This window comes from Erpetoichthys calabaricus, chromosome 13 (genome assembly GCF_900747795.2).
Source record: "Erpetoichthys calabaricus chromosome 13, fErpCal1.3, whole genome shotgun sequence".
NCBI lineage: Eukaryota > Metazoa > Chordata > Cladistia > Polypteriformes > Polypteridae > Erpetoichthys > Erpetoichthys calabaricus.
The window spans coordinates 80,391,249-80,418,433 of record NC_041406.2 but is presented as its reverse complement, the minus strand read 5'-3'; the positions used below and the strand labels follow the sequence as shown (position 1 = coordinate 80,418,433).

Here is a 27,185-nt window from a genome sequence, read left to right as displayed (position 1 = left end):
CATTAATGCTGAGGTCTGCATTGATTACTTAGATTTCAGCCTGTCTTAGATGGGTAGCACAGATAGTAATAGAAAAAAAGTTATTTTAAAACATGTGGATGGAACCGATCTAACACAGAATCACTGCACTTGAGTTTATTTTCTAGGGAGGTCACTCATTGTGTATCATTTAACTGTTCTCTGTTAATGACACGGTGTTAAAAATATGATTGGGTGTCCTGTCCAGGGCTGGTCCTCGTACTCTGTTTTATGAAGATAGTCTATATCTCCCTGTAACACTATGATGGAAAAGTTGGCTTCAAATAATAGATAAATGGGCCATTTGGTTAAAACAGGCAAATTTGAGGTTAAACTTGTAATATTTTAATGAGATTGTAACAGATCTAGTTATTTTTAAGGAACTTAATGCAGCTCAGGTTAATTTTTTCACAATACCTGTCTGACTGTCATGTGATTACTCACCAACTAATGGGGCTAGAACCTTGTTATTGGTTATAATTGAAATCTTATGACCTGATCTATTCTGGAAGTTCAAAAAAAGTTAAGTTGCATTTACCTTATGGTCATGAACTATGGTTGATTGTTTATAGCAAAGTGAGTTATGAACCAAGTGATAACCACAATGATGGCAAAAAGAAAAAGAAAAAGAACAGTAGTGACATCATCTGAGCATCAAGTACATTGCAAAAGGCGATTTAGTGATGAAGATTAAGAAAGAATAAAAAAACAAGATGCTGAAGCACACAAGAAAGTAAAAATGGATCCTGAATATAAAAATGTAGGTAGTGGCAGTCTAGTGGCCATAAATGATGGCAAAGTGACCTTTGGTTGTGTGTTTACAGCAAAATGATTAAGAAACCCAGTAATAATTGCCATAATGGCAGAAAGAAAAAGAAGAGCAGTGGCATCTGCTGAACATCAAGCAATTCACAGAAGACGATAAAGTGACTAAGAACGAGAAAGAATAAGAAGACAAGCTGGTAATTATGTCAAGAATGTATTAGTTCTGCTTGCTCTAAATGAGCCAACAGAAGTAATAAAATACATTATGACTTTTCTGTGGTGGGCTGGCGCCCTGCCCAGGGTTTGTTTCCTGCCTTGCACCCTGTGTTGGCTGAGATTGGCTCCAGCAGACCCCCCATGACCCTGTGTTAGGTTATAGCAGAATGGACAATGACTGACTGACTTACTGAAAGCAATAACTACCTAGAAAACATAAGTATCAACAACTCCTTATCTTCAATTTGGTTTTCATTTATATTTTGTTTTAGGACTGTAGATCCACATGTTTCACTACTATGGAATAAATTACTCTGGTGAGAATTATTCTTTTTGAATGTATAACAACATCATTGCAACAGGTTATGTGTCCAAAGAAACTACCACAGTACAAACACAATGGAGCTGGAATTAGGACTGTTTGATAATGTAATGATTATTATATACCATTAATTTAGCAACTTCATTGTTGCAATTAATTGTTTTTTCCTCCATAACCACTTTATTCCACCCTGCATGTGATTAAAAGAGAGAAATAATAATAGCGAAAGATTTATTACTGTTTACAATGTATTTCTGTCTTCTTCATGGAAGAAAAAAAAGTGAAAACCATCTGCATAGAAATCAGTAACATAAAAAACATTTGGGCAACATCTGATGTTGGGACAAACAATGGAACAAGCCTCCGCTTCGTTGCATGGCTAGTGTTCCCCAAGACTGTAACTCTGTAAGTAAAATGATATATATATATACTAGGGGGCTCCGCCCCCTGATCGCTTCACTCGCCCACCCCCAGGTTTGGTTTACCAGATACACAATTTAAAGAGATTGTTATTTTCATGGGAATTGTTACATATGCATTATTTTCACTTTTACTTTAAAACTTTAGTAAAAACAATATTTGGAATTATCTTTTCTTCAAGATCGCACTGAATTTTGATTCCGTGTTTGGACTTGCATCGTGACAACGCAATGTATAACTGCCTGTGAGTGAATATCGTTTCTTTCTGTCTAATAAGTAAAATGACTTTTTCAAACGTTTGTCCATGCTCTTTCTTCTTCGCTTTGTCATTGACGTGTCATCTAGAATGTAGTGTGTCTGCCAAAAGCATTCACATGACTGTGGTTAGATGACCGTGGTCTTGTTTGAAAACAGTTGTAAGTAGGGCATGACTTGAAAGAATCTCAAGTTAAAAGTCTCCATCTCACGAAACTTCATACCATGCCAACGTTTTTGGAAACGTTTAATTCTTGCTGGCAACATGAATTAGACGATTTACAAGTCTCCAACTTAAAGTTTAAATCCGAACAATATATTCAATCTATTTTCGCTGTTCCGTTATTTCACCGAGTAATAATTTCTGTTTGTTTGTGCTAATGCAATCTTTACTATCCTTTTTTTGAGACTTTCGAATTTTCGTACTTACATTATCTCTAACCTGCTCTGCATGTGTACCACGCCAATGTTTTTGGAATTTTTTCATTCTCATGGATACCCCTTTTCATTGGAAAGAAACACTACTTTTTTTTTCCCTGATGGCAACACGAATTAGACGATTTACAAGTCTCTGACTTAAAGTTTAAATCCGAACAATATATTCAATCTCTTTTCACTGTTCCGTTATTTCACTGAGTAATAATTTCCGTTTGTTTGCACTAATATGATCTTTCCTATCCTTTTTTTGAGACTTTCGAATTTTCATACTTCCATTATGTCTAACCTGCTCTGCATGTGTACTTTCTGAACTCTTTACGATGTTCTATTTTGTCATCTACTCTTTGTCCTTTTTTTCTGGCCCCGGGCATGATTAAATCTGTTTCTCGCGGGACGTATAAGTGTCTCTCCGAGAAAATCAAGTCACGTCTCCTTCCAAGATTTCTTCCAAGTTTTTATATATATATATATATATATATATATATATATATATATATATATATATATTCATGGCATCCGTAGCCTGAATCACAATCTGCTTGTATGGGTGGTTACTTTGTACCTGATCTACATGCTGTCAAATGAACGAACCACACACTGTGGCGCATCTTTAGAGGCTTTGTCTCTAGCGCTGACGTCTGAGGTTCGATTCCCCGAGAGGGGGGTGCACTGAGTGTGTATGCCTGATGAGCCAAGAATTAGGGCGAAACATGTGTTGTGTACTCTTTGCATTATTTGACAGTAAACTATTTTCAACCATATATATATACTAGCAAAATACCCGCGCTTCGCAGCAGCGAAGTACTGCTTTAAAATTTTTATTAAGAAGAAAAGTAAACCTTTTGAAACTGCGGGAAAATATACCAATAATTATTTGTTAAGGATCTCTTTGTATACCACATTGTCAGTTTGGCCCTCCGGTTGTAATATGACCAAGCTGTGCGCTGAGCTCACTCTTGAGCATGCAAGGTATAGTTGGCCATGTGAAAAGCAATCTTGCCTCAAATCAATGCCAACCTTTTGTAGGGTCTGTCCCTGAGACTTATTTTTTGTCATTGCAAAGCAGAGCTTTACTGGAAATTGGAGGCATTTGAATTGAAATGGGTGTTATCGATAACTTCGCATCCAGCTTTTGAGAGTTTAAATATTCATAAACTTCAAAGTGTCCACTACTCAAATCATCACCTGTGAATCTAAGATGTTTAAGAGGCATTGGCGGTTGTCCAAAGGTGTAAAATATTTGGCCATTTCGGTACACTTGAAAGCGACAACCGAACAATTCAGCGGCAGCCATCAACTCACATGCAGAACCATAGGTGAAGGGCTTAAGCATTTCACTCTTATAGTGCTGCTGTGTAGTATAATTATCTCCTGTACCGTCATCAGTCCACACCTTGAACCTGTCCCAGTCATTCAATACATAAGACACAATGTTCCTCCGGATATCAAGAGTGAGCCTGATATGGCCGTGCAAGTAACAAAGACCGTTGGAAAGTTCAATATGGCAGCCGACAGTGGCGTCACACCACCGAAATAAGTACGTACATCGGTTTCGGTTAGCGCAGGGAAGCCGCCTACCAAATTTCGTGAAGATGGGGCCATAAATAAGAAAGTTTAACATGGCAGACTTTGACAACCGTTATGACCATTACGCATAGAATTTACTTACTTTTGTAAGTAAGCTGTAAGGAATGAGCCTGCCAAATTTCAGCCTTCTACCTACACGGGAAGTTGGAGAATTAGTAATGAGTGAGTCAGTGAGTGAGGGCTTTGCCTTTTATTAGTATATATACATACAGAATACTGTATATTTTTTACTTATTACTAGTTTCTGGCCATCTGTTGTACATCATCTTGTTTGTGGTTATTGTTTTGTTTGCATTTTTTGATGATTGAGACACTGTTGCACAATGGTTAGCACTGCTGCCTCACAGCTCAGATCATATTTTTGGCCACAATAATAAGTCCAACATAACTGGCTGACACATACCTAGCCCTCAGGAAAACATAAAACACCATTGCACCATCATAGGCCTTTCAAAACCAGTTCAGTTTTTCTCACCAAAATGACTTCAATACATTTAGTGGAGTTTGGCAAAGTTTTTGAACATTTCTGTGATTTTGTCAAACTCATGGCAAAGCAAACTCTGCAGTGTTTGCTCATCACAATTAAAGAGCACCCAAAATTTCATTTTTGATTTGGCAAACAGACTTACAAGAAACATTCTGTTCCAGTTGAAAATATATCTTTATGTTTCAGCTGAGGGACAAAATCAGTGGAAATATTATAAAAGCCATTTCCCATTTAATTTGTAGTTAATGTCGTAATGGAGGCATGTAACAGGTGAACAAGCTTAGCCTTAGCCTATCTCCCTATTTCTGCTTCATGTGGCCCACCATTGTCTCAGAGCATAAATCTGAACAAAAAAAAAAAAAAAAAAACTAATCTAAATGTCAGAGGCACGGGACAAAGGAAGAAACAACCAAGTACAGCTAACATCATCTAAATTTTTATAACTACATAGCACTGGATTAATGTCATTCATTCATTCATAGATAATATGGTTAACATGGGCATTATAAAAAATTAGAACAGAGCTATCTACAAAAGAAAAAGAAGATTAATTTTTAATTCCATGCTGAAAAAAAGAACAAAGAGATGTGAGACTCAAACACAGTAAGATATTCCCACAATGATAAGTACACTGGCCTTAATGTCATTTTTGAGCACAAGACCTTTTCCAGCTCATGTGTAGTACATCAGAGGATTTATTTTTAATGGATTGAAGCATTTTGCCAAGTGTAGGTTTCAAATAGGATAGTTGAAAAAATGAAATTGGCGGCCTGTGCATCTGTGTGATCTCTGAGTTGTCAATAAAACAGTCAATGATGCTATGGTGCTCAATAAAAATCCCTTGCCTTTAGGAAAATTGCTCATTGCTGCCTTGGATGGCTCTGCAGTTTTCTACATTTGACCTATTTTAGTGCCCCTTTACTCACACAAGAAAAGCATCATTATTGTTTTCCATCACACACCCATGCCCTTTGTATTTAATTCTGCTCCAACCTACTTTAAAAATGCACATTGTTTATAATATTATCCCCAGAGTTTTACTGTGCTTAGGTTATATTGAGAGCCAAGTGCGTTTATTCAAAATGTAGCAGTGTGACATTCCACAGCACAAAGGCTTTTGATTGTAGTCGATATATAACCCAAAATTGTGTCTACTGGGGTTAGCAATAGGCAGCTACTGCATACGTCCTCTGCAGCCTGTTTCGCTTCTGAGGATTGCTTAAGGTTGTAACTATTGATAATAGTGCACCATTTCTTCACCTTATTCTAATTCTTTCTAAGAGGTATATGAATTACATCATCATGGCTTTGTATAATCTGCAGGAAACAGAGCCACACAATGCATCAGTTAGATCCTAAAAAATGCCTTATTGATATGTAAAGATGGTATATATATTCTTGCTGTCACTTAACACCACAGTATTGTATTGTAATCATAATATTATCTATAATTTTCACCTTCCTAGTGTTATCATCTATGACCACTAGTCATGTCCGCACACACAACATACTTAGTTTTAATTTAAAAAAAAGTTATTTATAAGCCCTGAGCTATGAAAATGTGTGTGTTGTTTCCTTGTTTTACTGTTCGAAAAGATTTCATATTTACTGATCCAAATTATGATAGTTTTGGCTTGTGGATATGGTGGTCATGCCTGTGAGACCCCATTTCCTGTCTCCTAAAAGGGTCATTAAATAAAACAGTTTTTTGGCCTCAGAATGTCATGTGAAAAGACAATTTCCCCCCAGGATTAATAAAATCAAAATGAAAAATCAGACACTAGATTTTTAAATCAATTATACAGTATATATTTATAAAATATATAAATTTATATACTATATACTATATTATACACTACTATATATACATATACATATATATATATATTGTCACACACGTGCGAGTAGGAGTCAACTAAAGGGCCTGAATAATGGCAATTCCACATCTGACCAGGGGGTGGCAAGATGCACTAATTGTCTTTCTCGATCCCTTGCAGACCATTCTCGGGAAATCCCACAGGGTTCCGGCACCGCTGATGATGCCACTTCCTGTTCTGGTCCTACCTCTGACGACGTCACTTCCCCTTTCGGCCCGGATGATGTAATTTCCTACCCTGGCCTTTAAAGCCACCATCTTGACTTCATATAATCAGTTCTGTTCTGTGCTCTGTCTTGTAAACATCTCTTGAAAAATAAATTTTTGCAGCCAGGATATATTATATGGGTGGCTGCCCCAAACCTTTATAATGACTTTTTGTCATTCTTGAGACAATATATGTATACTGTATATATAGTAAATAAATGTATTGTAATGACCCAGAGGATGTGAGAGACAGACAAAATGAATTCCAAGCACCCTATGCCAGCTCATTAGTTTGGCCCTAAGAAGGACATTTGGCTTCTTTAGCGATGCCTCTATCAGGCTACCAAGCATTCCCAGTAGCTTTGTCCCCTTGGCCCACACAGACACATATCCACTTAGCTCACCAGCGGTCAGAGGAAACCTGATTGCCCCACTATTTATGACCTGATTCAAGCCCAGGACCACCTCAAAAGCTCACCGGCAACAACCCACAAAGTTCAATAGTCCTTAGCAGCAGGAGGACGCCAAATACAGTGCTTTCTCTCAGTTCACGGGCAAATTTATATAGCCAGACATCTCCATCTCATCTCCATCCCATGGAGCGTGTCTGTCTCAGGTCCAGACCCAAGGTCGATACTCTGCCCTTCTCTCAGAACTATCATCCATGATGGTAACATGAACTCTATCTGCTTGGACACTCAAGGTGTTTGAGACAACCAAACTGCCCAGTCTGAAGTGAGCAGTTGTAAGTTTGGTCAAGGGGTCCACCAGCATTAGTGCTAACTGAGTTCTCTGTTCTGGGGGTTCTATCCCACTTCTGACATCACTGTAATGATCTGGGGGGCGTACACACATGGCACTGTGAGAAAGTACTTTATTCTGCATCTTCCTGCTGAGGACTACCTTTTTTATGCTGGAAATGTGTTTCACGAGTACAGTCTGATATTCAAACTCTGCTTTCTTTACAGAGATAGTGGAGTTATACTAGACTGAATCACTTGAAAAATGCACATAATGTATTGGACTACCAATTCAGGAACTCAAACTGTATGTTGCACGCTTCATTGCTTGTGCTTGTTCTTCTGTGCAGTCAGTTTAATTTAGGTTGAGCACACAGTTTCATCTTTGCCATCTGTGCCATACCATCATTTTTTCAATTAATGTTTTTGACTTTTTCTAAAATTGCAAACATTGTTTATGGTCAAGCTCTTAAAGCTCACACTAAAATAACCAGAAATGAAAAGATGTGTTTTCATTTAAAACTATAAAAATGATACAATATATATTTGTATGATCCAGCAAATAAATACTTACCTTTCACCAAGATTCTTAAGCTAATAAAAACTTTTGTTACCTCTTAATGGCTTGTAGCTTGCCTAGCAACCACTGAATGTACTGTAGTTTACAAAGAATTGCAAGCCCATAATCTCTACAAATTGCTACTCAATAAATAATTAATTACATAACACTTTTTGGGACAGTCCTGCCCGAGCAAATCATTTCAGTCAAAACTTTAAAAGATACGTATAGTTAAAAAGAAGCATTTAATATTTTACAATGAGATATTTTCAACTACTGTGTTTGCTTGAGTAACTATGTTTTCCAATCACACCCAGTGATAAGCTAGGTAAATGTTATAAAAACTAAAGGTGTGTTTATATAAGGAAAATGAATAAAAATTAAACTAATGAAAGAATGGAGCACCTGAAAAATGCTGGACACCATTGTTTCATTAACAAGATCCCCTGAGAAATGTTACCAGCTTAGAGCTCCCGCAGTACAAAGTATTTAAAATGAGAGGCATGGCTTCCTTGGTAGAGTAGGCATTCCTTTATAGTTACTGTGTATTGTCTCTGAACCTTTCTAAGGGAATGTGATAAATATAACTTTCACGATGATTTAGCTAGAGTTGCACATTGAAGTCATGTCTATGTGTAACCACAAAATGTGAAAGAAGCTGAGCAGACACAGCAAATAATGAAAAAGAATTTTGAATGAAGCTCACATCTACTGACACTCTGAAAATTAGATGGGTTAGCACAATGGTATAATGAGGAAGTGTGAACGCTTTGAGGCCAAAGTTAAGCCAACTGTGCTGAACATTTACTCATACAGTCTAGTAGTTAATGCGTCAGTGGAATAAAGCATCAACTCCTTAAGGATAAAGAATATTTAGAGCCTTCTTATGCCAATTCAGAAAAAAAAGACTAATGTCCTGTATATCTAATAAACTGAAGTGAAAGATGTATGGCAGTAAATTTATTTTAAGGGCTTGCCATGAAAATCAGGTAACTTTTGTTTGCATTCACTGTTGGATGGAATTAAATGATTACTTTATGAGGTAACAACTACTTCCTTAAAATTGTGTACATAAAAACATCATGATGAAACATCAATTCAAATATTCAGTTTTAATAAACTAATTTTAACTCAGATATTTATTTGATGACATTTAATGAAAAGTTAGCTATGAAACTTCAAATTGCATGTAAAGTTTGACTCTAGTTTATTTTCCATGCATAGAAGAATTAAGAGATACTATGAGTCTGCTATGTATCAATCCTGACTTACCAATGCAAGGAGTCTATCATATCATACCATACCAATCCATTCTCAAAGTTAGTCCAATTGACGGTTGTGGTAAACGATTCAAAACTAAGAGAGAAATAGTTGCACTTTGGGCTACAGACTATAATCATGATTACATATATAGTAGGAATAATGAATGCACTGTTTCCACAACACAATTACAACCTCTCTGCAAGGACCTTTCAGAATACCTTTGCAATTAACTGAAGTTATCTGAAGTTGGAAACACATAAATCAGTGAGATGCCAGCCACAAAGGAATATTCTGTATTTGCTGTTTGGACAGCTGTGTTCTACAGTAGTGCTTCTCATCCTTTCGGGTTCATGACCCACCTTTTTTCATTTGTTTTTGTGACCCACTAAGGATGCGCTGGTTTCAATTAATGAACTGAGAGCAATCGTCAGAGCATTGACCAACTCACAACCCACTTGTGAACCACCAGTGACCCATTTTGTGATACACTACCATTATAAACAATAACAACTCATGACCAACTGGTCGGTGGCAGCCCCCCCAAATCTCTTTTGCAGTTGAGAAACACTGTTCTACAATATATATTTCCATACCAGCAGGATGTTAAATGGCATATTCATTAAGATGTATGGGAAATGAAAAAAGCAATTGTGACAGTCAGAACTGTGGACTGGTTTGGAGCCTTTCTTTCAGGAAAAGGGAGCTTTTGGCAAGCTTTGTTGATCTGAATGGCCTGTTCTCATCTAGAGTTTTCTAATGTTCTAATGTTCCTTGGCATTGGTTATTAAATACATGTTCAATAAACTGAGTACCAATATACGGTATATGCGTTATTAGTTTAATTGAAATTGGTTATAATGATAACTTATCAATATATAAGAGGCTATGCTTTCAGTATACGCTAATGTTTTTGGGCTATACCAACCCTAACTCTTATTTACTAGTTAGATATACTGAATGTCATTTGAAGCTGCTGATCATTCTTTCTTGCAAAGTATTTATAAAAGAAAATAACTACATGCTTAGTGGGCAGACTTATTGTATGCAATGTAATTTGTTATGTTACTACTGCTATTATTTCTGTAAACCACTTCAGGACTATGGTGAACTGTTGCTATCAGTACCATCAGATGCAAGGTGGGAATGAAACCAAGATGGAGTGGCAGTCCACTCATAGTCACTAAAGCAGTTTATATATTTTCATAAACCCAAGATACACATTTGGCATGTAAAAGGAAAAACAGAGTACCCAGGGGAAAAACCCACAGAGACAGAGGAAGATTGTCCACACTCCAAATTACAAAGTATTCATGTGCAGGGGATAAAGTAAAAGGAGCAGAAGAGGGAGTTGTGGGTAAAACAAGGAATATCATATGCCAGCCTCTTTCGTCTGCTGTTCAGAAGTGGCTAATCCAAATGAAAAATTGTGACCCTATCCAGACTTCACTCACCTCTCCAAATTCTGCCACTCCTACTACACACACAGTGTAAAACGGCCCCTTTATCCACCATTCATTGTCTAGCGAATTCATGAAAGCAGGGCTCCGTTCTACTTATCAAAGTGCAGCAGACACCATCTTCAACAACTTCTTTTTGTCTCAGCAATAAACAGCGATTGACTCATCTGGAAACCCAAACATTAATCTTATCTCTGAGTTTAACTTTATATATTTGATATTTGACATCAGATAGTTAAAGCTACTGATTCAAATTAGGGAAGACTGTATTATTTTTGTGAATCACAGAGATCTCAAATACTTTCAAAACAGATATGGAAATATAATAACAACGACAAGTCAAACATTTCCTCATGTTACATCAGTTTTACAAATTATTCTTATCAAAAGTTCCATATCTTCCTGTAGTCTGTTGATATAGCATAATGATGTTTTGTCAGCAGTGTACTCTCATCCTTAAATTTAACATTTATAAGGTGCAAGACTGTTCTTCAGACCAGATATTGGCATTACTTTGTTATATTTCAAATAGTCTAGTAAAAACCATTAAATAGCAGCATCCTGCCCAAACCCTACACAGAAACAGGAACATTGAAATTTCCACACAAGGAGTTACTAAAGTCAAACTTTGAACCCTGGTGTCTGGAAATGTCAGGCAACAGTTCTAACCTCTGTAGTACTTCACTGCTTGTATAGTAAGCTATGTTATAGTTCATTAAAAATACGACCAATACAGTTGATTTGGCTCCAAAACATACATTTTATAGTTTTCCTACAATCAAATAAAAATAATTCATATCTTTTTAGGGCTTAAGAAACAGATACTCGTGTTTTTTTATTTTGTTTGGAATCTTTCATTACGAATAATATCATAAGACACTTTACTAAGAATATAATGATATTACAATGAAAAATATATGTTAATGGAATATATAAAAGACTAAATTGTAGTAAATTATACTGGCAAGAAAGTATGTTTTCACCATTAACTTGATATAAAGTGTGATCTGATCTTTACTAAATCACAAATATATACAACCACAACATGCTTACACTAATAACACAAGTATAATTTTTCATGCCTTTATCAAACACAGCCATTACATATTCACAGTGTGCTGTGGAACATGTAAGCAAACTCTTTAATAACTGGTCAAGCCTGCCTTGGCAGCAATAACATCAAACAAGTGCTTCCAGTGGCAACAATTCATACCTGCACAATTTTCAGGAGGACTTTTGGACCATTCTTCCTTACAGAACTGTTTCAGCATTATCAGGCTTAGTCAGGCCGCAGACTACTATTGTAGTTGGGAGTAAGCTGGACTGGGTGAGCCTCTACTTGGTTGGCCAGTGAAGCTCCTGGCCTTCGTTTGGTGACTGTTTTAGAGGCCTCATCCAGGCATGATACTCCATTTCATGACATCTGTTTTTTTGTCAAGCAGAGTAGATACTGAATGTCATATCACACAGTCCTTAAAAGAAGTGAGAGTCCATTTGTTTTTAATTTAATCAATACTTTTTAGTGTTTACTGTTAAAATAGCTCCATGCAGTGCCAAAGATTTATTTTACACTCAATCACCAAATGATATAATCATGCCATAGAGTCTTGAGCTTGTTCCTGCTCCACCCTCCAATGTGTCATGGCATGTATACCTGTTGAGGGAGGGACCCAAGATCTTTGGGGATACTTGAACTCTTCACCATGAGAGAGAGTAGTGGCTTTGGGAAGGAGCCTCATTTCAAATTCCTGGTCCCCTAAACCTCAATCTTTAAATCATTACCCACACTTACTGACAAAATTTGAGTAAGTGGACATAACCTAAGTAGTAATTGAGAGCTCTGTGACAAGTGTTAACTCCTAATTTACTACCACCATCCAATACAACGCCATCAGTATTGTCACCTCTGCATCTAGGTTTTACTTTATCTCAGTCTCATGATAATTGCTCTTTTTCTACCATGGTCCCTCACTTGGGACATCTTCTAGAAGGAACAAACCAGCCTTTCAAGGAGTGAACAACTCTTATTCTATTAATAGAGAAATCCAATAGTAATCAGCAATTGTCTCAGAATCTGAAAAAAGTTACAATTTTCAATAAGGTCCAGTTATAAGTCTTCAACAAGTCCACAAAACATTTGTAGATGGTATTAGCAAACTCCTGCAAACTCTCATATAAGCAAGTGAGGACAAAATTTACCAGAGCATAATACACCTTGAGTATATACAGATCGACCATTGGCTGGATTCAGTATGTCACATTAGGTTTTCCCAGGAAGTTCCAGGAGTGCTGTCTCTCAGTATTGGGAAAATACTTTCGTGTCTCCCTATTGTAATGTGGAGTACCACACCATTCTGCCAGTTTCAACATACTTTGCTCAGCAAGCAAGCAATAAAGGACCTGCTTGCACCAGATGCATTATCTTCTCTAAATATGTTGTGTCCACTCTCTTGAGAAATCCTTCAAAATGTTCTTGTCAGCTCTTAGCAGTATCATCATTTGAGGACAACCTTTATCATTGTCGTCAAGTCATAATTGGACAGATTATACGTTGCATTAAGTGGAGGGGCTTTAAATTTTAAACCAAAAGATCTCTCAGCAAGTCACAACTATGACCATGGACAAAAAGATGTCCTACCCAAACGTTCAGCACTACAGGTGCTCTAAGCCAATTTGGGCACATACTGTAGTTCAAAACATCAGGTTTGATGATTAGAGACACCAATCCAGCCAATGCTCTTCCAGAGAAGAGTTTGATGAGATTTCAGTATGCATATTAGCAGGAATGTAGTCCATGTTTTGAGATTTTGCAGAGGAAGCCCAGGAAGAAATTTGGGCCTGACTAGCCTGACTGGCAGAAGCTAGTGGACTAGGATTGCTACAATTAGAACAATATCTACCAGGTGTGACAAAACCCAATGAGTACTACAAATTTGCAACCAGTATAAGACAAAGGACAAAACAGCTAACTTAGTGAAAAGTGCCAGTCATTCGAACAGCAATTTCAGTGGGCAGCCTTGCTCTTCCTAGTGACCTGTTCTTGCAAAAAATGACCTTACAAAAAGGTAAACTTCACAAGTTTACAACATCTGTCAGAAAAGAATGAGTCTTCACGTGGATTGTGATAAGTTGCTTTATTGTCATCAGTGTCATCTTCTGGACAAAGGTACATCACAGTTACGTTAGGCCAAGCTCCTGCAGGACAATGGGGCTGTGGATAAATCACTATGAATTTTATACAATTAATGCATCTTTTGACTGTGAAACTTGTATTTCTTTTAAAATTCCCCAAAATTCATCACCTAGTGTTGCTATCAGGCCAGACACCAACCACTTTTCAGTCACAGATCATTTCAGCAGCCTTAACTAAAGAGGTCTTCAACAGCCTCCATTCAGACACTATGCCAATGACCACTATGAATATATGGAAGAAGCTCTTCTGGAATTGACAGCTGAACATATCGTAAAGATAAGCATTAGTCAATTATTTCCAGGACAATCCCGCTGGCTGGTAGTTGGCACTCCTCCTTACCTACAGGTCCAGAACATATGATCTCAGATCTGATTGCATGATTACAAAGTAAGAACTGAATTTTTGAGCTATGATACATTTACCAGGTTAACCTATGAGTATTGTCTTCAAACATGGTTGTCATAACAATCAATCCATAGCTAGCACAGAAATCTGTATGTCATACATGTAAAGGAAATTTAATATAAAAAAATCAAATAGTGCTAGTATATACACAGTAACTGAAGATCAATCATAGATTATGATTGCAACAATAGACTATTATTTTAATCTGCATTTTAGATTTTAAAAGGTATTTCAATGACTTTTAGTTCCACTATAGGTTATTGTTAATTTTAATTCTATTTAATGTATTCTTATACTGTATTTCACTGACTTCGGTATCAGAAGGGGAATTCAAAGGGGTCTATTTTCACTCCTAGGTAATCCTACTTGCTTATCATGGCTGAAAAGTGTCCCCATGCCACAAAATTCACCCCGAAGATGTACTTTTGGAAATCAATTCTTAAAATGGAAGATTTGAGAAAAAATATAAGACTGGGAAAATATGTAGCCATTTAATAATATACCTTATATTTAATTCCTCCTTTGAAATAAGAAGTAAAAGTTGTTGATTCATATCCCTGAAGCTCTCTGTATTGCACAGGTTTTCCTCCTAAGTAATCATCCATTTGCACGGTGAATATTGCAGCAGATGTACTCTCATCTTGAGTGCATTCCTTACCTGAAAACAAAATGTAGAGTTTGATATATTAAACAATTACTGTTAATCATGAACATGTTAAAGCACAAAGAAGCAGTAAACATTAAAGGAATTATTAGAACCTCTAGCAAGTAAAACTTACAATCACTTTGGTAAAGTTTAAAGAACTTATGCAGCACTCACACATAATTTGTGAGGCGGTTTCTTTTAACTACCCCATAGAATTTGTTTATTAAAATGTATTAATTTGCCTTTTTCATGATCAGGATGAAGGTAGCCTGCTAAATTCTTGAAAGCATCTCTTTAATGGATCACAGGAATAGACATTAAATACACTGCTGTAATTTTGTAGTCATTTTAGTGGTCAACCATTTTTAATTATTCATTCAACTATTTCCTGAATGCACTTTTTCTAGTGCTGTGTGGCAAAGTCAGAGCCTATACTGTGACCATCCTCAGAGGGATTCCATTTAGTCACATGGTACACTTTTGCACTCACTCACACTGAGTAATTTAAAGACACCAGTCAATCTAAAATACTTCTCAGAGAAGAGACATTAAGGCCATGTTTCTAGAACTAATTGCTGCATGTCCCATAATAAACATCTTGCTACCCCATCCAATTTTTGAACTGACATTTTCAGTTCATGATTGCAGGGAGCCAGTTCCTACCTTGGTAACACAGTGCATAAGGCCGGAATTAGCCTGGGATGTGGCATTAGTCCATCATGGGGCATCATGCACTCACACACATTCAACAGTTTGGGGCAAACTGAGAGTCACCAGTCATTATGTGTGTAGTTCAGAATTCCTCAGAAAATACTCATGCAGACATGAGAAGATTGTGCAAACTCAGAGAAGTTAAATTTATCTTCCAAATGTACTTTCTTACACAAAATTATCAGAAATGATCATTCTGGTCTTCAGGTACCGAAGTGTGTGAGAGATTAGTAAAACTACAACACATCTACAATACATACTTTCTGTATATTCCTCAAATGTCTAAACTTCTTTGGCTTTCTTTTTCCTTCAAAACAATCTTTAAGACCCTTCTACTCAATTATGCACCCTAGAAAGCATTTCACTGCCTTTGTCCCAATACCACAAATACTGATCTTGGGGTTTCCATTCCTAAAGCTTCATTCTATCACACTCAGTGGTCGAGCAACTATTTTTGTGGCAAGCCAAGCTTTTACAAAGATACCTTGGTATTTGTGGAGGAGGATCCCTTTATTTCAGCATTTAAGTGTAGACTGACAATTGGCCTATTCTCTATTACAGTTTGAAACTAAGATTCCATTGAGTAACCATTACATGGTGTTATATATACTGTTTAGTGAACTTGGAAAATGTCTGAGTAAATAAAACTCTTGGTAGGCACTGGAATGAATTATGATGTGATGTACCTAATTGGACTGCAATGTCCTTTACGTGATAAAATCTTTAGTAATAAAATTAAAAAAGGGAGTACATTAAAATAATTCAGTAGCACTGGCACCCATCCTGTAACACACTCTAAGACTTGAAAAATACAGTTCATTTCACATTTGGATTCACATGGCATCATTTACAATCATTACTTTGTTGTTTGTGCATAGATTATGTGGTGAGCAAAGGGGAGTTTCTGTGTACATACATCTTTTTGTTTGTAATGTCTATAAATAGGGGCGGCACGGTGGCGCAGTGGGTAGCGCTGCTGCCTCGCAGTTGGGAGATCTGGGGACCTGGGTTCGATTCCCGGGTCCTCCCTGCATGGAGTTTGCATGTTCTCCCCGTGTCTGCGTGGGTTTCCTCCGGGCGCTCCAGTTTCCTCCCACAGTGTGCTTGGTGTGTGGGTGTGTTTGTGTGTGTCCTGTGGTGGGTTGGCACCCTGCCCAGGATTGTTTCCTGCCTTGTGCCCTGTGTTGGCTGGGATTGGCTCCAGCAGACCCCTGTGACCCTGTGTTCGGATTCAGCGGTTTGGAAAATGGATGGATGGATGTCTATAAATAGCTGGATTACATTGTACTTTAGTGTTTTTGTAATAGATTACTATTTTGGCATTTTCTGGCATAGTTGCCTTTATAAATGAGTGGAGGAGGAGAACATGCCATAGGGTTTTGGTGCAGGCCTAACTTCATCTGCTCCCACTTTAGTGGCGATTCAAGCTTTAAACAAATCAGATTGCAATCTCATCACCCAAAATGTGGGGTTTGCTACAAGTGTATTGAGTATATGTCCTTTTTCATGCCACCTTTTTAATTGAATGCAGTTTTTCTTTGGTAGGATACTCAAATAGAAATTAAAATGTGTTGCTTAAAATTTTATATTTATGTTTTTTTGCTTTACTGCTGCTGAATTTTAATGCTTATGATGTTCAGCTAATCAAGATCAAGTAGATCTGTCTAATTCTAGATAACAATTGCTGTTTAGAAAAAAGCAGAACCTTCTTTTATTGAATATCAATATTTTTCACTAGATACACAATACTGTGTAATTATAGCTCTTGGACAAGACTGCACAGTGTTGTTGTTTTTATTGGACCTTGAACTGAATAAAAGTCTGCTAGTTCTTTGTCATCAGCAATTTAATTTTGGCATGCCTGCAACAAAAGCTTCAAAGCATAAATACTGAAAACAAGGGCAGGATGTGAAGAAAATCTTGTCTCCTTCATGCCAAGCTATTCACTCACATTAGTCAGATACATTATTTTAGTATTTGTATTAACAAACAATCAAGGTTTGTGTGGTGGAAAAATGACATCAAGTTCAATGCTACGTATGAATGATTTAAAAAAAGATTAAATGTAGGAATGCATTCGGACATGGGAAAACGAAAAGCTCTCTGTGGCATATTGTTCGAACGGATATACTGTACAGTACTGTGCAAAAGTTTTAGGCAGGTGTGAAAAAATGGTGTAAACAAAGAATGCTTTCAAAAATGGAAGTGTTAATCATTTATTTTCATCAATCAACAAAATGCAGTGAATGAACAAAAGAAAAATCTAAATCAAATCAATATTTGGTGTGACCACCCTTTGCCTTCAAAACAGCATCAAGTCTTCTAGGTACACTTGCACACAGTTTTTGAAGGAACTCGGCTGGTAGGTTGTTCCAAACATCTTAGAGAACTAACCACAGATTTTCTGTGGATGTAGGTTTCCTCACATCCTTCTGTCTCTTCATGTAAACCCATACACACTCGATGATGTTGAGATCAGAGCTCTGTGGGGGCCATACCATCACTTCCAGGACTTCTTAGATAGATAGATAGATAGATAGATAGATAGATAGATAGATAGATAGATAGATAGATAGATAGATAGATAGATAGATAGATAGATAGATAGATAGATAGATAGATAGATAGATAGATAGATAGATACTTTATTAATCCCAATGGGAAATTCACATTCTTCAGCAGCAGCATACTGATACAATAAATAATATTAAATTAAAGAATGATAATAATACAGGTGAAAAAACAGACAGTAACTATGTATAATGTTAAATATCAACGTTTACCCCCCCGGGTGGAATTAAAGAGTCGCATAGTTTGGGGGAGGAACGATCTCCTCAATCTGTCTGTGGAGCAGGACAGTGACAGCAGTCTGTCGCTGAAGCTGCTCTTCTGTCTGGAGATGACATTATTTAGTGGATGCAGTGGATTCTCCATAATTGATAGGAGCCTGCTGAGCGCCCTTCGCTCTGCCACAGATGTTAAACTGTCCAGCTCCATGCCAACAATAGAGCCTGCCTTCCTCACCAGTTTGTCCAGGCGTGAGGCGTCTTTCCTCTTAATGCTGCCTCCCCAGCACACCACTGCGTAGAAGAGGGCGCTCGCCACAACTGTTTGATAGAACATCTGCAGCATCTTATTGCAGATGTTGAAGGAAGCCAGCCTTCTAAGCCTTCCTGTTCTTCTTTACGCTGAAGATAGTTCTTAATGAATTTGGCTGTATGTTTGGGGTCGTTGTCCTGCTACAGAATAAATATGGGGCCAATCATACGCCTCCCTGATGGTATTGCATGATGGATAAGTATCTGCCTGTATTTCTCAGCATTCAGAACACCATTAATCCTGACCAAATCTCCAACTCCATTTGCAGAAATGCAGTCCCAAACATTCAAGGAACCTCCACCATGCTTCACTGTTACCTGCAGACACTCATTATTGTACTGCTCTCCAGCCCTTCGACGAACAAACTGCCTTCTGCTACAGCCAAATATTTCACATTTTGACCCATCAGTCCAGACCACCAGCTGCCATTTTTCTGCACCCCAGTTCCTATGTTTTCATGCATACTTGAGTTGCTTGGCCTCGTTTCCATGTCGGAGGTATGGCTTTTTGGCTGCAACTCTTCCATGAAGACCACTTCTAGCCAGACTTCTCCAGACAGTAGATGGGTGTACCTGGGTCCCACTGGTTTCTGCCAGTTCTTAGCTGGTGGCACTGCTGGACATCTTCCGATTTCGAAGGGTAATAAGCTTGATGTGTCTGTCATCTGCTGCACAAAGTTTCCTTGGCCGACCACTGCGTCTATGATCTTCAACGTTGCCCGTTTCTTTGTTCTTCTTCAAAAGAGCATGAACAGCACATCTTGAAACCCCAGTCTGCTTTGACATCTTTGCCTGGGAGAGACCTTGCTGATGCAGTGTAGCTACCTTGTGTCTTGTTGCTGTGCTCAATCTTGCCATGACATGAAACTGTCTTCCACAACCTCACCTTGGTAGTAGAGTTTGGCTGTTCCTCACCCAGTTTTAAGCCTCCTACACAGCTGTTTCTGTTTCAGTTAATGACTGTGTTTCAACCTACGTGTGACATTGATGGTCATTAGCACCTGTTTGGTATAATTGGTTGATCATACACCTGACTAGAATCCTACAAAATCCCTGACTTTGTGCAAGTGTACCTATAAGAATTGATGCTGGTTTGAAGGCAAAAGGTAGTAACACCAAATACTGATTTGATTTAGATTTTTCTTTTGTTCGCTCACTTTGAATTTTGTAAATTGATAACAATAAACAATCATTATTTATATTTCTGAAAACATTCTTTGTTTACAGCATTTTTTCACACCTGCCTAAAACTTTTGCACAGTACTGTATGTGATGATGGAGGAGATTAAGCATGTTGAGAAAGGAGAGGAGCCTTGAAATTGTAGAGTCCTTTACCCACTACGGTGACAGAAATGATCATAACCAAACTAGACATATTTGGAATCTGCCTTCACTAAGGATAACTTATCCACTAAGTTCAAGAGTTCATAAAATACTTCCACAGCCTTTTTTTTAAAAAAAAATGCCTGATCCATAGTCTCTTCAGTTGTCATGTTTCTGAGAACACTTTCAAGGCCAGTCAAAAGTCAAAATCAATGGCATCTTCAAGTGCCCAGCAAAGCAGTGCCTTCACTTTTCCCCACTGTTGCTGTCCTCCTGGCCCATTGACACCTGACAGTGACATCTGGAAACACCACCTGTTGTAACAGGGGGTTTCCATCCAAACTATTGAAACTCTATATCCCCAACTTTGCCTAAGATATATTGGAAGCTCTTCCAGCAGTCAAGAGTTGAACTCAACCCATTAGTGACATCTGCGAAGCGTTCTAAAGGTTCTGTTACCGCCTAGGTGTATTTTACCAAAGACTTGGACCTCTGCTTAAGCACATGTATGGAATGTCGTACCACAGATGAGATCTTACAACTGCAAAGTCAATCAACAAACTTGTACCAAGTAACTTTATGAGCAAACTTGCTTTCAAAATGGTGTTTTTCCAAATAAGGGCAATGCATGACTTCTTAAGAAATTCAAGAAGAATTCCCTGCTCAAATCCAGATCATGCATTATTTGTCACATGAGTATTAAACTCTTCCATTAAGATGAAGACTAAAGTGTCACCCAGAATGCTATATTTTGAACAGTTGTTACAAACATATATGCAAGCAACATTTTTGTCTTTGTGACCCTCAAAGCAACAGGTTTCAACTCTCCTCATCTAGACGACACTGGTGTCTACTCTGACTCCATTGCCATTTGGTTACTTTAAAAGCAGAAAAGACACAATCCTGTTTGAAGCTTTTAATCTTTTCCTTTTTAAATCTAGTGAGATCTAGTTGTCTAGTTGTACTGGCTCTAAAGAATTACCAAGAAATTGTTTTTCTAATCAGCCTTAATCACCTTGAATTGCTAATGGAGAATGCAATCATCCTATTGTTTTATATTCTTTTATACAGTATTTTCTTTCATTAATGTTTTTATTATAAAAGCCATATGGCCCTCGTTCTCTCAATTTATATATTAACAATACAGTAGAAACATAATGGAATAAGTTCTATCACTAATACTAACAGCTGCATAAAACCAGTGATCTAAAATAGTGTTTTAAAAGGTTATTCCCGGTGGATACACACACAGACACGTGTGCTATGCATCACATGACAGTACTGCAACTGATAGACTTGAGCATTTTCTTTGCCCCTTTCTTTACCATACCCTTCTGATGAAATATGTCAGACAGAACCATCCATCTGACTTGTTTATTCCACTTCAGACACTGAAATCTACCCTGTCAGAATTGTGTACAGGAAGCCAAGAAGGAGTGTCACTCCATTGCATAGCAGGGCACGACTTGTGTGGGGGCAATTTGAAGTCACTGGTAAGCATATTTCTTTGACAACATAATTAGCTGACTACATATCTATGCAGATGAGGAGGAATGCGCAAATTCCACACAGGTAGTGCCCCAGCTGGGATTTGAACCTAGGAGTCTGGCATGATGAGATGGCAATGATAATGACAGTGGCTACAGTAGAATCGACTTGCCTAAACTGCTCAGGAAAAGAGAAAGGCCTTGACTAGTGAAGTCTATCAAATAGTCGCTCTTAGTTTTTTCAAAGTTCATGTGGTTTTTACTATATATAATACAAGTGTAGAGATTGTTTACACATTTAAAATTCAAATGCTATACAATGTAATATTTCTAAGAATAGTAAATTGGTAGCTTATACACAGCAAATATGCTTGTAAAACAACTCTAATATTAGAGCAGTTCATTTGGTCAAAGTGAACTTGTGTTGGACCACTTGGTCAAAGCTCATAACATCTTCAGCAAAATCACCCCATATTGTGTGTTTTATATTTGTAATTAATTTAGATCACTTTGCAGAAACCTGTTTTTACTTTGACATTAAAGAGTCTTTCTCTGATGACCAAAATCAAAAAAGATTCAAACTTGTATAACAATAAATCGTGAAACTTCCAAGGAGGTGAATACTTTTTATACACACTGTGTTCTTCAGTGCAATACAACATGAACTGAAGTGCAGAGTTTTTGTGCCACTGCACAATTCTAACAGATTGAATCATCTGTTATCCTTGATACTGATCTATATAAAAATGTTTGAAATTGACCTTACAATGACCTTTCAGTTGCAGTTTGGGTGTATAGGGCTACAAATGCAGCTCTTTAGTAAAATCATCCCTCTTGCTAAACAGAATATTAATAAAGTCACTCCAGGGTCAGATGGTAATTACTGGTGGCCCTGGGTGAACAATTTGTAATGAATCAATTAGAGAAAAATCTCCACCAAATGGTCACCATGCATATATGGATATTGTGCATGCACCTATTGTGAACATTTGAAGGATGTAGAAGGCTGATTTAGTTGGTTATACTTTATTATTCCCTTGAACAAAGAATGAGATTTTTATTCTGGTTGCCTGTAGCATTCCATTACAGCATAACACCCTCCATTGCATCCTTCACACCAAGCAGTATCTGGAAGCTAATGTCACCTAGATACTCGAACATTATAACTTATAAGAATCCATGGTGAATCCTCCTTCTTTCCAATCTAGACGTTCAGTTAGCTTCTCTGCTGTTAAAATCTCCTGGAGGGCATTATGTATCAGGCTGTGGTCTGGCTCCAAAGATTGTGGTGAGTCATCATGTGCCTTTTAGGAGGTGCCTTTGTTGTACGATAGGCCTGCCATGACTCCCTCGTTATAGTGATTCTACATACTGCCAGTGGCTTACCATCATATGCTTTGGACAACAGTGCCTGCTTTTTAAGACCCTCTGGATCTTTAGAGGTTCTTGTAACATTTTGTTTTTTCTGGCATCTATAACAGTTACTTTGTCACGCTACTTTCTTCCTGTGATGAGATCATGTTTACGCTTACTGTCAGATGTCGGTTCTACTCTTTATGTGCATCAGCAGTCTCCATCATGTTCCCTCCACTCAGGGTATCTGTCAGCTATGGTGTGTTGCATTGTTGCCCTTTTCATTTCAAGTTCACTTTTCTAAAGCTGTGGATTGTTCCCTCCTTTACTTGGTAGATGCACACCATTGGTGGCAGAACTGCCATTTTGCTTTTTATTATTTTATTAAAATCAAATAACAGTCCATACAAGCAAGTCAAGTTTAACAAAACTAGGTTCGAAACACATCAACCCCAACCCATATTGCACTCTTTAATATAATTTGTGTGTGCAATGTAGGAGGCTCCTCTGAGATGTTGTGTGTGTGGCTTTCTGATCTCTTCTGCCCAGTCCTTCTGTGTGGGTACCCATATCATTCTCCACCTTTCTTTTGCATGGAATGCTCCCTTTCATTTTTGTGTTTTGTGTTTTTTATCAGTGGGATCTATTGAATTCCTGTTACTCAATGATACATCATCTGTGCCCATTTAGACAAAACTCAGGCTATTCTGACCACTTACTTCAGTTCAATCCCAAATACCCTTCTCTTTTTATGCTTATACAGCACGTTAGATCTTGCTTGAGGTTTTGTAGCTCGTCTTCATTCTATTCTTTCTGTAAATTATTTTTTTATATTATTTTTAAGATAAAAGTGGGACAGCAAGATAAGAATATCAAAAAGAGAATAAAATCCCCATTGTCCTCATCCCACCAGCACCAGAACACCACTTTAGCTGGAAAAAAACGAGCTAGCCTCATGCCCTACGCATACCGATTACAACAAAACAAGTGATTTTGTGCAACTGTTTTTTCTAAAGATGATATACATAGTGGATGGAGAAGAGAAATTAATATTAGCTACTGAAAGTTCACAAACAAATAAGTTTTTAGACAGGTTCCTCCAGACATTGGTCTTACCTTTTCCAGATGCCAGGAGGCTCTTAGAAGCTATTCTTATGAGAGAATGAAAAGGAGTGTGATGTAAAATCAAGTAGTAAAAGAAGCTGGAGAGAACAAGACATCTAAAATGACCAAAAGGGAATTGGAAATTTAATGTAAATAAATGTAAAGTATTACATGTAGGAAGTTTAAATGTTAGGTTTGAATACACAATGGGAGACCTGAGGGTTGAGGGTACACCTTTATGGGAAGTCGTAGTGGACTTGTCACTATCAACTGACAGAGAGTGTTCAGAAGCCATTTATAATGTGAGGTTATATAGTACAATGTGTAGAGTACAAGTCCAATGATGTTATTCTAAAGCTTTATATCGCACTGGTGAGGCCACATCTGGAGACATAGCAGCTCTAGAAAAAGACCAGAGAAGAGCGACTAGGCTGATTCCAGGACTGTGTGGGATGAATTATGAAGAAAGATTAAAAGAGCTGAGCCTTTTCCGTTTAAGCAAAAGAAGATTAAGAGGTGACATGAATGAAGTGTTTAAAATTATGAAAGGAATTAGTACAGTGGATCAAGACTGTTATTTTAAAATAATTTCATCAAGAACACCAGGACACAGTTGGAAACTTGTTAAGGGTAAATTTCACATAAAAATTCAGAATATTTTCTTCACCCAGAGAACCACAGACACATGGAATTAGTTTCTAAGCATGGTGTGCTACACAGTAGAACTTTAGGGGCTCGACTTGATGTTATTTTAGAAGAATTAAGTGGCTAGGACTGGTGGGCTTTGTTGGTTGAATGGCCTGTTCTGGTCAAGATTACTCTAATGCTTCTAATGTTCTAATATAAAAAAGGAACTGGGTCCTTTAAGTTAGCAAAGAATACAAACTGGATCAGGGGCTAATCCCATTAAACACTGTTTTAAAGCAGCTTGTCCTAATTCTGAAGCATGCTTTTTCTTGCTGTCTCCTTTCTTAACCAATGTTTGTTTAGCTTGACTAGCCTGAGTATTTCCATCACCAGATGCAAAGACACCAGGGAAGATGCCGAGATCAACATGAGAAATGCCTTGATTCCTGTGTGTAGGACCCACTAATTAATCCTATGGACCAAACCCCTCCCGAAGTCTGAAGATCAAAAGGGTGAGGGGCGTCTGCTGAAAACACTTTTTAAAGATATGGTTTTATAAATTACTTAGAGCTCATCACTGTGTTTGAAAAAAAATATGATAATGGCCAGCAGAGAACTTTTCACTGGAAGGGCGGAAAGGCAGTTGTGCTTTGATGCTCGAATTAGATGCTTGAGTGGCAGTAGTACCTCCAGCAAGTGTTGGGGGCGAGAATCACTTCTCTTGACAAGCCTTGAGAAAGTTCAAGAAAAAGAGTGGAAACTTTCATAGGAAATAAATAAAGAGAAGTCCCACTCAGGTGTTAATGCTTGTCTTGGTGAGGCTGAAGAGTGAATAAGGGAGATATTTTGTATATGAATTGTAAGAGTGCTTCAAAATGTTAAAACTGTGCCTGTCTGTTTAATTAGGTCATCCTAAGTTCAATTGTACCAGTATATCAAATTATAGATGGAATCATATGACATTTTAAAGTTCTATTTTGTTTTCTGATAATAATTTGCATATAAAAAGTTTTACCCTATGAACTTTTAATCTTTTTAACTGTTTTTGGAACTTTTAGATAGTATTAAACCATAAGGATATTCAAAAGATCATACCTTTTATTTCTTCACTGACTGGTGTAAATTAAAATATATTTGAATATGTTATATAAATGAGCCTAACTGTTCTGCTAAGATTAATCAGTTTTTCCATAGAGAACTCAGCTGTTCACAATGCGGGGCTCCACTAGTCTGGTGTAACAGAGGACATCCATCTTCAAGTTTATGTGTAGCGGTGACTCAAGACACTTCTTCTTTTATAGAGTATTTATTCTAACATATGAGAGATGGTGGATAACAGAAAATGATGGAGACTGCTGATGTCATGATAGAAACAATGTTCACATTGCAGGGGAACACCATGAGGATAGCCACATCTTGCTTCCAGGTCACATTTGTTTTTTCGGGGTGTTTCCAAGGCCCATAACAATGGGAAAGGAAAGCAATGAGTCTCATTAGGACTATAGAGCGTTTATTGTTGTTTGTTTAACAAGCCCGTTATTAGGATGAACTTTTATTCATTGTGTGCTAGGGTCCTTCCCTCTTGGTGTTTGCTATAATCTGCTTGAATTATTTTTTTTTTCTATTAAAAAAGTGGTCTCTCACATGCTTTTTTCCAGTAAGAAGACCCTGTATGGACCATGCATCCTCTCCTGACCCACCTTCAAATGGTAGAATATTAGGCTATTGTTAACACAGGCAGAGAGAGAAGTCCACGAACACAAGTCAGTGGGTTCTTCTGCCTGTTTCTTCAGATTTCTCAGAGTCACCCCCAGCGTTAACTGATGCAGCTTTGGCTGGGACTGCGCAGACAGCTCAATTATGTTACTCTTTACATTTCTGCTGTAAACTTACTTCCTTACTGTTGATCAGTGTCATTCTAAACCACATAGTTTGTATGGATATTAAAGTTAGTTATTTCTTTACAACTAAATGATTGCTTTGTTGTTTTTGTTTCTTTTTAATTTCTCTAAATAAAGGCAAGGCAAGTAAGGGTTATAAGTCAGTCAGTCAGTCAGTCATTTTCTAACCCGCTGAATCTGAACACAGGGTCATGGGGGTCTGCTGGAGCCAATCCCAGCCAGCACAGGGCGCAAGGGAGAAACAAATCCCAGGCAGGGAGCCAGCCCACCGCAGGGCACACACCCATACACCAAGCACTTAGGATCACCAATGCACCGGTTATAAGTGTTGTGTAAAATAAAAGAGAATCAGAGAATATGTTTCTTAAAGTTAAATAGATCTTTTGCCATCTCTTTAAAATATTACATATCGCAGAAACTCAAGTTCTACTCCAAGTTTTCTTCTTTTAACCAAAAGGCCCTTTTTAATTGCCATCTATCTGTTATTCAAAACCAGCTTTTACATCATAATGCTGCAGAGAGATGAAGACTATCTTTGCAAAATAGAACACAATGCAAGGATCAGCTCTGGACGAGACACCAATTCATATTTTTCACACTCAGTTATTAACAGAGAGCAGTGAAATGGCAAACAGTCAGTTACTTCCCTAGAAAATACACTCAAAAATGATTCAGTTTTAGATTGGTTCCTTTCACCTCTTTTAAAATAACTATTTTTCCTTACTAG

At 37.5% G+C, this 27,185-nt stretch overlaps 1 protein-coding gene across 1 annotated transcript in view; it reads right to left on the bottom strand.

Moving 5' to 3' along the window:
- scin (scinderin) overlaps positions 1–27,185 on the bottom strand; it is a 131,198-nt gene that overhangs the window by 94,470 nt on the left and 9,543 nt on the right. Inside the window, exon 2 of the mRNA XM_051935708.1 lies at positions 14,712–14,866. Coding sequence (XP_051791668.1) covers positions 14,712–14,866 — 155 coding nt within the window. The remainder of the gene's footprint in view (positions 1–14,711; positions 14,867–27,185) is intronic.